Source organism: Hibiscus syriacus, unplaced genomic scaffold (assembly GCF_006381635.1).
Source record: "Hibiscus syriacus cultivar Baekdansim isolate YM2019G1 unplaced genomic scaffold, ASM638163v2 tig00111356_pilon, whole genome shotgun sequence".
Taxonomy (NCBI): Eukaryota; Viridiplantae; Streptophyta; class Magnoliopsida; order Malvales; family Malvaceae; genus Hibiscus; species Hibiscus syriacus.
The window spans coordinates 1,267,194-1,281,348 of NW_024063068.1; the positions used below are offsets into that span (position 1 = coordinate 1,267,194).

The following is a 14,155-nucleotide window of genomic DNA, read 5'->3' on the forward strand; positions in this document are numbered from 1 at the left end:
AAAATTATTAAGATATTCAATACATTCAATATAAAAATACAAAAAAAATTATTAAAATAAAACAATTTAAGGACTACATTGAGTATAAAAAAGTTTAGGGACCAAATTGTTTTTTTTTAATTTGGGAGTTTCGAATATATTAAGTCAAAAAATTATTGTTAGAATAATTTGAAACATATAAGTTAAAGGATCTGTTTGGTAAAGCTTTCTAAAAGCACTTTTAGTTAAAAGGTCAGTATTGACCGCAAAATCAATGTCAAACAAATAATAAATTAAAAGAAAATTACATTAGAAACAGTTGTTTCATGTCAACTGCAAAAACTAGGATTTCTAGCTTTTCCATTTTCAACTTTATTTTTGGAAGCAATTTATAATTTTACCCTAACTAATGTGTAAGTCCACTCAATTGTGTATTTACATTTTATTTTAATAATTTAATACTTTATTATAGTGAAATAATTCATATATAATATTTTTTTTTGAAGTTATTGTAGCTTAAATTGATATGATTCATATATATAACTGTAAATTTAATTTAAATGCTATATTTTTAATTTACAACATAATGTTTATAATGGATATTTTATCTTTTCATACTCACTTTTTAACAACAGTCCCAAACAATTAAATTTTAAAATACACTTTTGTATATCACTTTTAAAAGTTCGTTTCTATAACACTTTTAAAAGTCAATTTTCAAAAATTATACCAAACTAGCCCTAAATTAAAATTGTAGACCTCGTATTTTCTTATTTTCAAATTTCCAATTTTTTTAATGAAAATAGTTAAACATCTTTTTTATTTTATTTTTATATTTTACTTATTTTTGTTTTTATTTTTCAAAAATCATTTACTAATTTTACAATCAAATATGTTTTCTTCAACGTTTTTCATTTTCTAAGAAAATTAAAATAAAAAATAACCTATATTTTATAAAATCAAATGGACATTTAGTTTTTGCGTTTTTAAAATTACTTTTGCAACTAAATTACAGTTTTAACCTCTTTTTTACTACATCTTTGATGTGTTTATTTTAACCTCACATAGTTTGTTCCGTTTATAAATATTAAGGTTCGAACATCTGACATTACTTAAGAGATATAGTGTCTTATTCCATTGGATCAACTTTTTGTTAGTTTATGAATAAAAATATGTTTATATATTATTAAAATTTAAGTTGATATATTTTATATATTGTATTATTAAAAAGTTAAAAAATTATTTTATATATTTTTTTAACTTACAACATAATGATCATTTATATTTGAAAAAAAATATTTTTTAACAATACTAAATAATATCAAATAATTTAAATGTATTTTTCAAAAGTATCATTTAAAAGTATTTTCCAACCACACTTTTCAAAATCAATAATAATCTGACTTCTCTATTTAAATTTCAGTAAAACGACTTCGTTTCGAAAATTTATCTCCGAATGAGTTTTTTTCTAACATAAAAATCTCATTTATTTTAATTTTTTTTAGTTTGAATTAATAATTAAATATTTTAATATAAATTTTTAATTAAAATTGAGTTCTTTGAAATATTTCTACATTTTAAAAAAGAATTTTAGAAAAAAAAATAATTCCACAAACATTCTGCCCTAAAATCTCGATTAAAAAGTTATTATCACCAAAATGATTGTTTTGAATTTCCAAATTCAAAACATGGAATATTGCCATTGTATTTTTCAATATTTATATATTTCAATTCAAAACATGGAATATTGCCATTGTATTTTTCAATATTTATACGTTAGCATGAAATATTCAAGCAAATCACGTTGACTACGACTGCAAATGAATGTACCTGCAACGACGGCGTATTGCTTATCAAATATTGGAGCGTATAAATCAATACATTCGGTGGAAATGGGACCGATATTAAAAAACCGAGCAAATCCCTAATTTCTCAAATTCTACAGGTTAAGTTGGATTCTCCCCTTTTGCAGTGTTTTTTTTTTCTTTTTGTTTTTTTTCAACGTATTCTTTGTGCTGCTAAAGAGTTATCAATTTTTTTACAGTTCTTTGATCTGATCGTATTGGTGATTGTTGTTAAACAGAAGATCGGGGGTTTAATTGCCGAGTATTAACCATGTTTAAAGGACTTTTCGGGAAAACCAAGCCGGAAACTAACGCTCTAACCACGTTAGACAAATTGAATGAGGTATTTCCTTTCTCCCCCCCCTTTAATTGGGAAATGAGTTTCTTTCTTTCTTTTTTGTTTTTGGTTTGATATCATTTGTATGAATTGTGGGGTTTGTAATTTGCGTTTGTTGAAGTCGGTGGACTAAATTTTTCAGTCATACTTTGTTCGGAGTTATGGGATTTGCTTGAAAGAATTGAATTGCTGGCAATTCATTTGGTGGATTCTTAAATTGTTTGATTACATTTTGCATGTGCTGTAAATTGTTGAAAAAACAACTGAAGTGTGAATAAATTTTCTTTAAAAAGGGATAAGAAAAGAATTTACCTTGCTAAAATACATCAAATAGAGTTCATCAGTTCATATATTAATGGCTGTCCCTTTTTCCCATATATATGGGGGTAAGGGAGGTAAGATAGTAGGTTACTCCCAACACCAGGTTGAGAGCAACTTTCGTAAGAGACCTCCGAATTATTAAATGCCTTCCGTGGGACTTGATCCCACGACCTCAAGGTTAAGAACCTTGTGCTCTACCAACTGAGCTGGATGGTCATTTCAGAGTTCATCAGTTCATGTTTTGGGAAAATGGTCACTTGTGCAGGACGGTATTTGTTAACTTTGGTTGGTGACTCGATGGTTTTCGGGATGCCAATATAGATCAATGAATGGAATTTGCTTCCTATGCTTGTAGCACAGTTTATGGAGTAATGCCATTAGATAAGGTTTTAAGGATTAAAAGAAAGAATGACATTCATTGTGTAAGCATGTTCCTTAACCGTCTCATGAAATGGTGGACTATGATAATTTTTATAAGTTTATAAGTTTGAGTATTTTGGTGGTATATTGGAGATGCATTCAAACTCCACAATGGTAATCATAAGACTAATTCTGGCAGTTTTTATTTTGCTTGGTGCTGCAAATTGCATTGATTTATTTCAAATCATTGATTTATATTGTTTCTCTTTGATATTTTGATTAAACTGATCCCTATAATGATCTCCATCACCTAGACCCTTGAAATGCTAGAGAAAAAGGAAAGTGTACTTATGAAAAAGGCTGCCGCAGAGGTTGAAAAGGCCAAGGAATATGCCAAAGGGAGAAATAAGAGAGGTATGGTTGCAATATATATACACGCAAATAGTTAATGTTTTTCCTTGATTTCCATTTTTTCTTTGCTGAAAAAATACTTGATTTTTTTATACAACTGGTTGACTTTTGACACTGAATTATAGTAGTTATTTTGTTTGGCTTCACAATGCTTGTATATAAATATGTCATTATTAGATGATGTAAAATTCTCTCTTGCTGGTTGCTGCAATGTCAAGAAATGGCTTCTAGGTTACTCAATGTTGGACCCCCAGGTCGCTTTTCCCCTTTTCAACCTCAATTTTTTGTTAATTTTAATTCTCAAAAGTGAGCAAAGATCAAATTAGATTGAGGATGCCCATAAAGAACATAAAATAACACCCAAATGTATTGCCTCATTGCAAGCTTCATCTTTAGACTCTTTTGGTTTCCGAAAGACTTACTGTCAAACATCAAGTGATGTTCTGATTCAGACTAACATTACAGTGCTATGATATTATTCTTGAGTTTCTGATTTATTATGTGCTCATGTCATGTGAGGTTTTAACAAGAAATGATCTAGAATAAAAGTTTAGAAATCTATCATTCTTTTTATCATCTGAACGACGACTTAATTTAAAGTTAAAACCACGTGCACTGTGATTGCAAGATATATACTGTTGACTCTTGATATTCATCATGCTACTCTTGTGCAGCGGCTATACAGTGCCTGAAGAGGAAGAAACTATATGAACAGCAAATTGAACAGCTTGGGAACTTCCAGCTTCGTGTTCACGATCAAGTAAGCTTTTAGTTTTGTTAATTTAGTGTTTTAACTTTTAACCATTTTTTTATGGTGCTTTACTGATCACTCTATATCAACTTCTACAGATGATATTGTTAGAAGGCGCCAAAGCCACTACTGAGACTGTAGATGCATTAAGAACTGGAGCAGCAGCAATGAAGTCGATGCAGAAAGCAACGTACATAACCAATAAATTTTTATTGTTAGCCTAAATAGGCCTTCCTTAGTACCTGCCCTTTGTGTCGCTATTTACTGCACTATTGAAGCATGATAGTTTGGCATTCATGCTATCTAATTCAGTGCTTTTTCTTTGATTTTCATGAAGCTTGAACAATGGTTAATTCTCACTGTTTTACCAAAAATGGCCTTCTTTACAGGAATATAGATGACGTTGACAAAACAATGGATGAAATCAATGAACAAACTGAGAATATGAAACAGATTCAGGAAGCACTTTCAAATCCAATCGGGGCTGCAGCTGATTTTGACGAGGTTATACTTTCTGGTCCACTCTTCTTTTTCTTCTTACTGCTATTATCTATGCTTATAAATGTCATGTCTGGCATTTACATGCATCTAACAATGAGTTGTTTACTTTTGATGTAGGATGAATTGGAAGCAGAACTTGAAGAACTTGAAGGTGCCGAGTTGGAAGAGCAGCTTCTCCAACCTACGACGACTGCTCCTGCAGCTCCTGTCCAGGTACCCGCTAGCAGGCAACCGGCTCGACCCGTTACTCAAAAGCGCACAGCTGAGGAAGATGAACTCGCTGCATTGCAGGCTGAGATGGCACTTTAAGGTAATTCATCCAAGTTAGTTCACTCTCTGGGTGAATTACTTAAACATAGCTAATTATCCGGTGGTGTAGTTCACCATTGCACCCATAATTGAACCATGAAAGAGAGTGGTCATACATATGTAATATTGAATAGCTCTGAATTTGTGAGCAATTAATTAATGTTTGATCACGCACATAAAGATTTCATGAAACTAAATGAATCCCCCTTATCTGTACCAATAACCAATTGAATGATCTTTGTGGTAAAAGAAAATTTTGTTATTTCTAGAGATTCTAGGTTTGGACAGCAATGTCTGGAGGTATATGCGTTGTCTTTTGATTAAGAAAATTCTAAATAGATATTATAATGTTTTTACCCTAGATTATTTAAAAATATATATACCTTTCAACGGCTTGTCCAAGCGCAAAAATATAGGAAAATATAGATGTTGAAAAATGAATTTGGGTACAATGTTTTTAGAACTTGTCATGCTCTTGTATTCATAAATATAATAAATAATTAAATTTCGTTATGCTTTCATGATGAGTTCATGTAATTTTTATTAAGTTTACGTAACGAATTTTATTTTTTAATATATTTTATGAAAGCTATTAAGAGAGCATAACAAATTTCAAATGTATTATAATAAATGATCTAAATTTTAAAATAATTTTTTAATACTTTTATTTTTCAAATTTTTGTTTCCCGTTTATAATATTTCCAAAATTTAAGTACCATTCAACACTAAAATTAATTGTTATTTTTTTTGAAAAGTAGATATATTTAAGACCGAATACTCGAAAATGAGTATAAAAATAATACATGAAAATATTTGAAGAAACACATACACACGTCCGTAACTGCACTCATCTTTCATTCGGATCTCTGTACTGATATGTATTCGATGGAATGCATTACTATGATGATGAAAATGCTTGGAAGAAATTTTTCGGCCGGTTAATTATTTTATAGTAAATTTATCTAGTTATGTGTTGATTCATTAGTTATTTTTTATTTAATCCCCGATATTTAATCTATTAATTATTTTTTATGTAATTTTTTTTGGGAAATGATTTGATGTTTTTACACTAATAACTTAGGGTGCATCCTCAACCAAAAAACACTTTTAAAAATATAAACAAATTATGGAAAAATAAAGATTTTTCAATATTTGGATAAATAAATTTTTTTTCTTTCTATTTTGGTTATTTTGTGTGGAGTATCTTCTTTTACAAAGGTGTTATAAATATTGAAATAATTAAAGTATTATTAATACAATATTATCGAAATAATAATATTATTTTAATTATTAATATTTTATTAAAAATATATATTTAATTTTAATTATTTTTAAAATTATACCTTAGATTACTTTTTCTATTTAAGTCATATACCTTATTCATTTGCTGTTAAAAAAATTAACACTAATATTAACATAATATTAAGCATAAATGAAGTTCATTTCTCAGTATTTATCCATCCAATCAAAATATTTTTACTAAGATTAAAGTTCATTTATTTTGATTCATATATTATTTAAAATTATCACACAATAAATTCAAATAGTTTTATATTATAAATAAAATTGTAGTATTCAAATAAACTTATTTATTTTCGTCATACATGAAATTTCGATCTTTAAATCATAATTTTTTTAATTAGAATATGGTTGATTTCTTCTTTCATTTACAATTAGTTTCACTACAAGTACCTACTGATCTAGTTAATTGTCCAATTGATAAATGAGAACCCTCTTAAGAATTCTTTTTTTTAGAAATAAGCTAATTTTTTAAAAAAAATGCAGAATTAAAATGAAGATTTACTAGCATAGCCGTTAACGTAAACTAAAGTATAATTAGGACATTTTCTTATAACCGTTAACACAAAAACTAGCCACCTATATCACACAAGGACCGTAAAAGGAAAATGTTAAAAAACCTAACCAATGCTCGAATAAAATAAAGATACGAACAAATCTGATTGCATCGGCAAACGAACCACAAAAGGGGATGAAACTACTAAAACGCCACCAACAAATCGCAAATCAAAGTCAAGCGATTTGAGAAAACTATTCACGAGCGCAAAATGCATATCCAAATCAACTCAAGGGCCCAAAGCAGGGAAGATAAACATGATAACAAATAAGTGTCATATTGATTAGTCGTGGCGATGTCAAATTCAACCTTGTGAAAAAAGATAAACGAAAACAACAACAAAAATTCGTAAGCTACCAAAAGACAGAGAAAAACGTGTCATAAAGGCAGATATAAACATGTCATAAAGGCAGAAAACATGTCATAAAGGTAAAAAACATGTCACAAAAACATAATTATCCTTATTAAAAAAATAACATGCGGGACAATTAAAAAATTGAAAAAGAAAAAATTGGATTGATCACTAAAATTAACACGGGTTGTAAAGAAAAAAAAGGAAGAAAGTAAGAAATTTTCTTTTTCTTTTCAGAATAACAGATAATTGCATCATGAACATTTTTATCGGTTAATTCCATAATAAGAATTTTTTCCAACTTTATGAAATAATAAATTAATAAATTTAAAAATAGTTTAATGGTAATAATAAAATTATTATCTTTAAAATTTTGATTCTTTATTTTCAATAGCTATGAGAATTGGATTAAGATTTAACAATTATTTGATGTGGAGAATTTTTTTTTCATTTAACATCATCAACTTTGTACTTCTCCAAATTATAACCTGTTATGTTATTTTCAAAAATTTATCAAAATAAAATATTGGTATGAGAAAAAAAGAATTCACAATTATTTTCATTGTAGTTTTTAAGAATTAAATAATTTTACACCCATACATAAATAAAATAATCATTCATCTCCGCATACCGACTATACAAGAACAAACATCTAATTGCTATTTCTTAGAAAGTAGTGGAAAGTAGACATCTCTCTTCGGTATAAGATGGCTACCGATCCTCTCAAAATCTCTCAAGCAGCCATGGTGAACGCCGACGCTATTAAGAAGGTCCGTTTCAAGCCACCGGATCCACAAGCATCGGAGATCTCCGAAATGGCTGTTGATGCCAACGATGGTCCGCAGAAGGAAGCCCCGCCTTCTTATGCTTTTGTTTTGTCTGGCGAATCTGGATGGGGTTCATCAAGATACAAATTCTCTGGTTCAAGACGATGACATCTATATATCGGATGGGATCTGATCTTTAGAACCCGATATAGGATTCCCTCTATCGAATTCTCCGATCGGGCTTATAAGCTAATGGAAGAAAGTATATCCAGAACGATGGTTCTCAAACTCCTTGGTCGTAACATAGGGCTAAATGCGCTCACCAACAAGACTTACGACTTTTGGAAACCGGTTCGTCCGTTCACGCTAATGGATCTAAAGAACGGGTATTTTCTAGCATGGTTCCAACGGATGAAGACTACGGAAAAGTTTTGGCCGATGGTTCTTGGATCATCTACGGGCAATATCTGACGGTTCAGCCATGGATGATGAATATCGTACCTCTCAACCGTATTCTACTTCGGTTATTGCTTGGATCTGGTTTCCGGGTCTACCTGAATACATATACAAGAAGAAAATACTCTATGGTATAGGTAGTCTTGTCGGTAAGGTGGCTAAACTTGACTTTCATAAAACCACGACCAATAGGAGGAGATTTGCGAGGGTGGCAATGTATGTTTATCTGAAGGAACCCCTCGCATCCCAGGTGGTGATCGGAGATAGGATCCAAGTCATCGAGTATGAGAACTTTCCGCATATTTGCTACTCGTGTGGAAGATTTGGCCACTTGAAAGAGGCTCGTCCGCATGATTCGCAGTCGCAACCCCAACCAATGTACAATTTCACCCAAACGAATCAGACGAGCGCCTTGCCTGGCAGTAAACCATCCCTGTCAGATGATGATCCTTATGGTCCGTGGATGGTTGTCCCAAAATGCCGGCGGCGGCCTCAAGTGGAAACTGCTAAGAAATCGAAAATATCCAAATCTTCTAAGGGGACAGGATCAAGATTAGAGCGCTGAAAGATCTGTCCAACAAAAAAGGAAAGGCCCCACAAGTCTCGGGCGATGATTCTGATGGAATCCAAAAGGAGATGGCACCCGAAAATTATGATTCCACCGCATTAACTTCTGTTCCTCTTTCTTTAACAACCCCTAAAGAACAAATAACGCACTGTCAATTAATACATGTGTTTGTTTCGTACCGGTGAATGATTAAGTGTTAATTGATTCTGTAAAACAGTATTGAATGATTCAGCATAAAAGTACATTCTGAATGATTCAAAGCCATTATCAAATATCATATCACATTCAAAGCTAATTCATACATCTGAATAATTCAACATTTGAATCATTCAACGTTTAATCATTCTGAAACAAACAAACAGTCCCTAACTCTACTCCCATACAAATTCACAATGACGTGTCTGGGATGCCCCTGGAACCTCCAACGTGATAATATTAAATGGTGATAATTTTCATTCGAACTCAAATCCTATTTTTGACAATTCTTTGGGAGTTAAAAGATATCTCGTGGAGTCCTCTTTGGATCCCACATCCCATAAGGTGGCAGCTTTTACCGCTCTACCCTACAGTCTGAGCTCAATGATTAAGAGTCGACCTCCATAGCCAAATCCTTGTCGCTCTACTGGACCGAAAACCAGGACTAATCCTTATGTGATGCGGAAAAAGCGTGTCAAGACCATACCCAGTACCCTCACTCTCGGTCTTTGGTGAAGGAAGCGGTGCATGGTGTCCTCCAGAGCATAGATAATCTACTGAAGCCTCAACATCGTGATTCCGTCCCGAAAGCCCGTTCCACGGTTGAAAACCAATAGAAGTATTATCTCTCCCCTTATGTCTATGGATTTTAAACTAATCTCGTGGAATTATCAAGGTTGTGGCGGGTATAAATTTCCGAAAATCCTCAAAAAATATTCAGTGGATTATAATCAGAATATGGTGGCCCTGTTGGAACCCGTATAAGTGGTCATAAGGCTGATCATGTCATTTCGGAACTTGGTTTTGATAGTTCTCTCAGAGTTGAGGCGATCAACTTTTCTGGCGGGATTTGGCTTCTCTGGAATAAACCGCTCGAGATTGAGATCATCGCTGCCCATCCTCAGTTCATCCTAGCTAAAGCCAATAATGGTTTAGAACCCCCTTTCATAGTTACTATTGTTTATGGGCACTCGGACAGAACTAATCGTTGAAGTCTTTGGAGGGACCTTAACAACGTTCAGACTCCTACCGGTATTCCCTGGCTCCTGGCGGGTGATTTCAAATACCATTCTTTCGAGTGGCGATAAGAGAGGTGGAGCTCGTGGAGGTACTGGTTATAAGTTTTTCAAAATTATCTCGACAATCATAATCTTGTTGACTTGGGTTTCAAAGGCCCTCCCTTCACATGGACGAGGGGCCAAATTTTTGAATGAGTTGATCGTATGGTGGCTAACGGTAAATGGCTTACTTTGGCTCCGGATTCAACTGTCCTTCATCTTCATCGCTTAAATCCGATCATAGGCCCATCCTCCTCCAAACGTCTCTCGGCCCCCATTCCCGTATGCAACGGCCTTTCCGATTTCTTGCGAGTTGAACGAAGCATCCCCAGTTTAGCTCTTTCATCCGCAAGACTTGGAACTCCAATGGTAATATTCTCCACTCTATTTATAATATTTCTAACTCACTTAAAATTTGGAATAGGGATGCTTACGGCAATATTATCCCGGAGAAGAAGAAACTTAAAAACAGCTTTTCGCTATTTAGAATGCCATGTGTCGCAACGGTCGCCTAGTTGGTCCGGGTTTGCACTTCGACTTGGAATTGATGATAGAGTTACCACTTATCATTTCAAAAGAGGTAAACTGAACACCTTAATTTTGCTCATTTACCGGATCTATTTCTTATTAGAGATGTATTAGATTCGAAAATCGTTTATGATCGAAGAAGAATTAGTACCCTCAAGTCACCCTTTTGGTACACACGATTACCGGGTCGTTTTAATTGCAAAAGTTAAAGTTTAAACAAAAAATTTAAAGTTTGATCTGGATCATTTACCTTTGACAATTATTTGAGAATTAAATAAGGTCCTAAAGCGAACAAAATCAATGTGAAAAAAAGTAAGTAATAAATAAAAATTAAAATTAAAATTAAAACATTGCAAAAAAAACAGTCAATGTATCAATATAAATAAAATTAAATGAATGAAATAAAAAAGATATCTAATTGCATTAAACATAAAATTCGGTGGCCAAATTACAATAAGTGATCAAAATGAATTACGCTTCGAAATATAAGGGACCTTTATAGAAATTTAAGAATTTAGTATTTGTGAGGAGATCCCTCGTATATAAAATCCCCAAAACCCAAAATTTCACTCATTTCTCCCAAAAACTCTCCTCTCTCCCCTCTTTAAATTCTCTCCAAAAATCAGCCATACCACGTTGTCGTCCACCACGTCGTCGTCGCTCCGGCCACCATCTACGATTGCCAGAAAACCTAAAAGCCCCCAAAATGGGCATCTCACTCTCAAGAACCCAAATCTGAATCCCAAACACCCAAATAGAGCCGCCACGATCGTAGATCTAAACCGATAGGTTTCGCTCTCCTCACCTTCTCCGGCTGGTTCTCTGGCGACCATTCGTCTCTCTGGGTCAGTGCCTCCTTCGAATGAAAGCTAAGTGTCTCTTCTCTCTTCCTTTCTCGATGTTTTGGTTTTAGGGTGCTTTTTAATGTTTTTTTTTCTTCCAAAACTGATTTTCTCCCTCTTTTCTTTCGCATGGCTTTTATAGGAGGCTCAAAGAGCTTCATTTCCTTTCTTCGGTGGGATTATCATCTCGAATCTACGGGATTGTTCCATTCTTTGTTTCGATCTCCTTTCAAAAGGGGATATGCCTTTGAAAATGGGTCTTGTTTCCCATTATTGATTCGGTTTATTATTGCATTTTCAAAGGAATTTTTTTCCTTTTTGTTCTTCGCTGATTTGGTTCGAAAATGTTGCTCGAAATTCTGGAAATAGTGCATGTGGGGTTTCTTTGCCAGCGCGAGTCACTGACCGATCGATTGCTTTGGGCTTTCTTGGTGTCTTCTGGTGTGATGTGGGCCTTTGTATCAGTTGATCAGATCCAACGACTACTAGGCTCCAAATAATTTCTCTTGCGGGCTCCCTTTACTGGGTCAGACAGTTGGGTTTCCTCTGATGGGCTTTGATTGGCTTTGGACTGGGGCTTCGAACTGGGCCTTGACTGGAAATTGGAAGAATCCTTTATTTGGACCTGAAAAACAAAACAAAATAAATAAGAAAATAAAAATAGATAAAAAATAAAAAAAATAAAAGTAAATAATAATAATAATATAGTATATAATATATATTTTAAAAACATAAATTTTCAAAAACTATAATGCATATATTATATTTTAAAAAAAACTATATGTTTTCAAAATTTATATATATCATATATGTTTTACGAAAAATACATATTTTTAAAAACCATATAATATATGATTTCAAAGGCTATATATATAATACACTATATATATTAAAAAACATACCATAATATATATTTATGTATTAATATGCAGCATAAATTATATAAAATAATTAAGAACTTGAAATAAAGTCCCAAACGAAAATGTGTGTCTACACCATTGATATTAGGGATGGGCATGGGACTCGAACCCGATGGGTTTCGATCCAACCCGATCGGGTGGAGTTTTAAAAATTTTGGGTTCGTGTTGGGTCGGGTTGGGTTTTTAAAGGTGATGTTCGGGTCGGGTAGGATTTGGGTTTAGGGTGAAAAATACCCGACCCAAAAAAAATAATTTTACCTTATATATATTTAAGAATAATTACAATAATACCCCTCTATGTATTTTTTTTCCAATTAAATCATTGTTTTTATTGAATAAAAAATATATTTTTATTATTTTGGGTCGGTTCGGATTTTATCTCAAAAGGTCAGGTCGGGTGAAGGGTATATATTTTTTGGGTCGGGTCGGGTCGGGCAAAACCCGACCCATGCCCTTCTCTAATTGATATTACTGGGAACATCCATCTTATCGATAAGGAGTTAAGGATCATAACCAAACTTGGAAGATATCCTTGATCATGAAGAGATGCTTTGGCAATAGAAATCTCGTAGCGATTGGATTATGGTTCGTTGTGCTTTGATAACGATATCCTTCTTACGGAGGCCTCGATTTTCTTTGCGAATCCCTATCGGGACTCTGGTAGTAGTTCGAACAAGTTCCTATTAGAGGGATATTCCCTAGCATCTCCCATGCTGATCAGTAGATGCTTAATTCCACTATTTCGAATGAGAAAATCCACCTCGCTCTCTTTGACCTGAACTCGTTGAAATTGCCCGGTCCTAATGGTCACCATGCCTTATTCTTTCAGAACCAATGGCAGACCGTTGGGGATTCAATTTGTGCATGGGTAAGGGGTATCCTTGAAGGAATTTCTTTCGAGCCTGAGATAAACAAGATGCTTCTTGTATTTATCCCTAAGGTGGATAATCCCGAGTCTTTTACTGATTTCAGACCCATCAGTCTCTATACCTGTTTGTTTTGTGCATGGAGTGTCTTGGCCATAGCATTCAATATGCCATGGACATTGGCTTGTGGTAACCAATGCTCCTTTAGTGCAACGACCCTCCTTTTTCTCATTTTTCCTTTGCAGATGACCTGATTATTATCTGTGAAGCGATGTATAGCCAAGCTAACCTTTTGGGGGCTATTCTAGATCAATTTAGCAGGTTCTCTGGGCACAAAGTCAATTCAAGTAAAACCAGGATTTCTCTTCGGGCAATATGGATAATGACGGAGTGGGTATGATCTATAACTATCTGGGTTTTCAACAGTCTTCTGATCTTGGAAAATACTTGGGAGCCCCACTTTTCCATAACAAAGTCACCAAGAGCACATTCCACTTTATAATCGACAAGGTCCGTAACAAGCTTAATAATTGGGTTGCTACGAAGCTTTCTCTTACTGGGCGAGTGACCTTTGCCAAAGCTACGGTTCTTGTGATTCCCAATTATTTTATGCAAATGGTGACCATCCATAATGACATTTTTGATCACATTGCGTAGATCGCTTGGCGTTTTATTTGGGGTAGCACTCGGGAGAATCTCAAAGTTGCCCTCATCAGTTAGACCTCGTGTTGCCAACCGCTTGCCCATGGTGGCCTTGGTATCCGCTCGTCGTTTTTTGCCCAAAAAAAGCATTTTTTTTGCTAAATTGGGGTATAATTTCCTCATGAATCTGAATACCCTTTGGGTTCGAGTTCTCCGTGCCAAGTATATAATTTGGGATAATTTGCCCCGACATATTGAAGCCAAGAATAACTTTTTTGTTTGGAAGTCATTAA

General features: G+C 33.5%; 1 protein-coding gene across 2 annotated transcripts; it reads left to right on the plus strand.

Moving 5' to 3' along the window:
- Window positions 1-1,878: 1,878 nt before the first annotated feature.
- Window positions 1,879-5,083, plus strand: LOC120159302 (vacuolar protein sorting-associated protein 32 homolog 2-like). 2 transcript variants are annotated; one of them, XM_039169925.1, is made up of 7 exons: window positions 1,879-1,924; window positions 2,063-2,166; window positions 3,156-3,255; window positions 3,927-4,012; window positions 4,102-4,193; window positions 4,393-4,507; window positions 4,622-5,083. In XM_039169925.1, the coding sequence occupies exons 2-7, from the start codon at window positions 2,095-2,097 to the stop codon at window positions 4,811-4,813; spliced, it is 657 nt and encodes a 218-aa protein (XP_039025856.1). In that variant the 5' UTR covers window positions 1,879-1,924; window positions 2,063-2,094; the 3' UTR covers window positions 4,814-5,083. The 2 variants fall into 2 exon arrangements, with proteins under 2 accessions (XP_039025856.1, XP_039025857.1); XM_039169926.1 differs by lacking the exons at window positions 1,879-1,924; window positions 2,063-2,166 and adding an exon at window positions 2,980-3,015.
- Window positions 5,084-14,155: the final 9,072 nt, after the last annotated feature.

Excerpts from the sequence above, each read along its gene's own strand:
- LOC120159302 (XM_039169925.1), top strand. The coding sequence starts at position 2,095 with ATGTTTAAAGGACTTTTCGGGAAAACCAAGCCGGAAACTAACGCTCTA. Across the intron at positions 4,013-4,101 it reads AGCTTCGTGTTCACGATCAA|ATGATATTGTTAGAAGGCGC; the intron begins GTAAGCTTTTAG and ends CAACTTCTACAG. Across the intron at positions 4,194-4,392 it reads AAGTCGATGCAGAAAGCAAC|GAATATAGATGACGTTGACA; the intron begins GTACATAACCAA and ends CCTTCTTTACAG.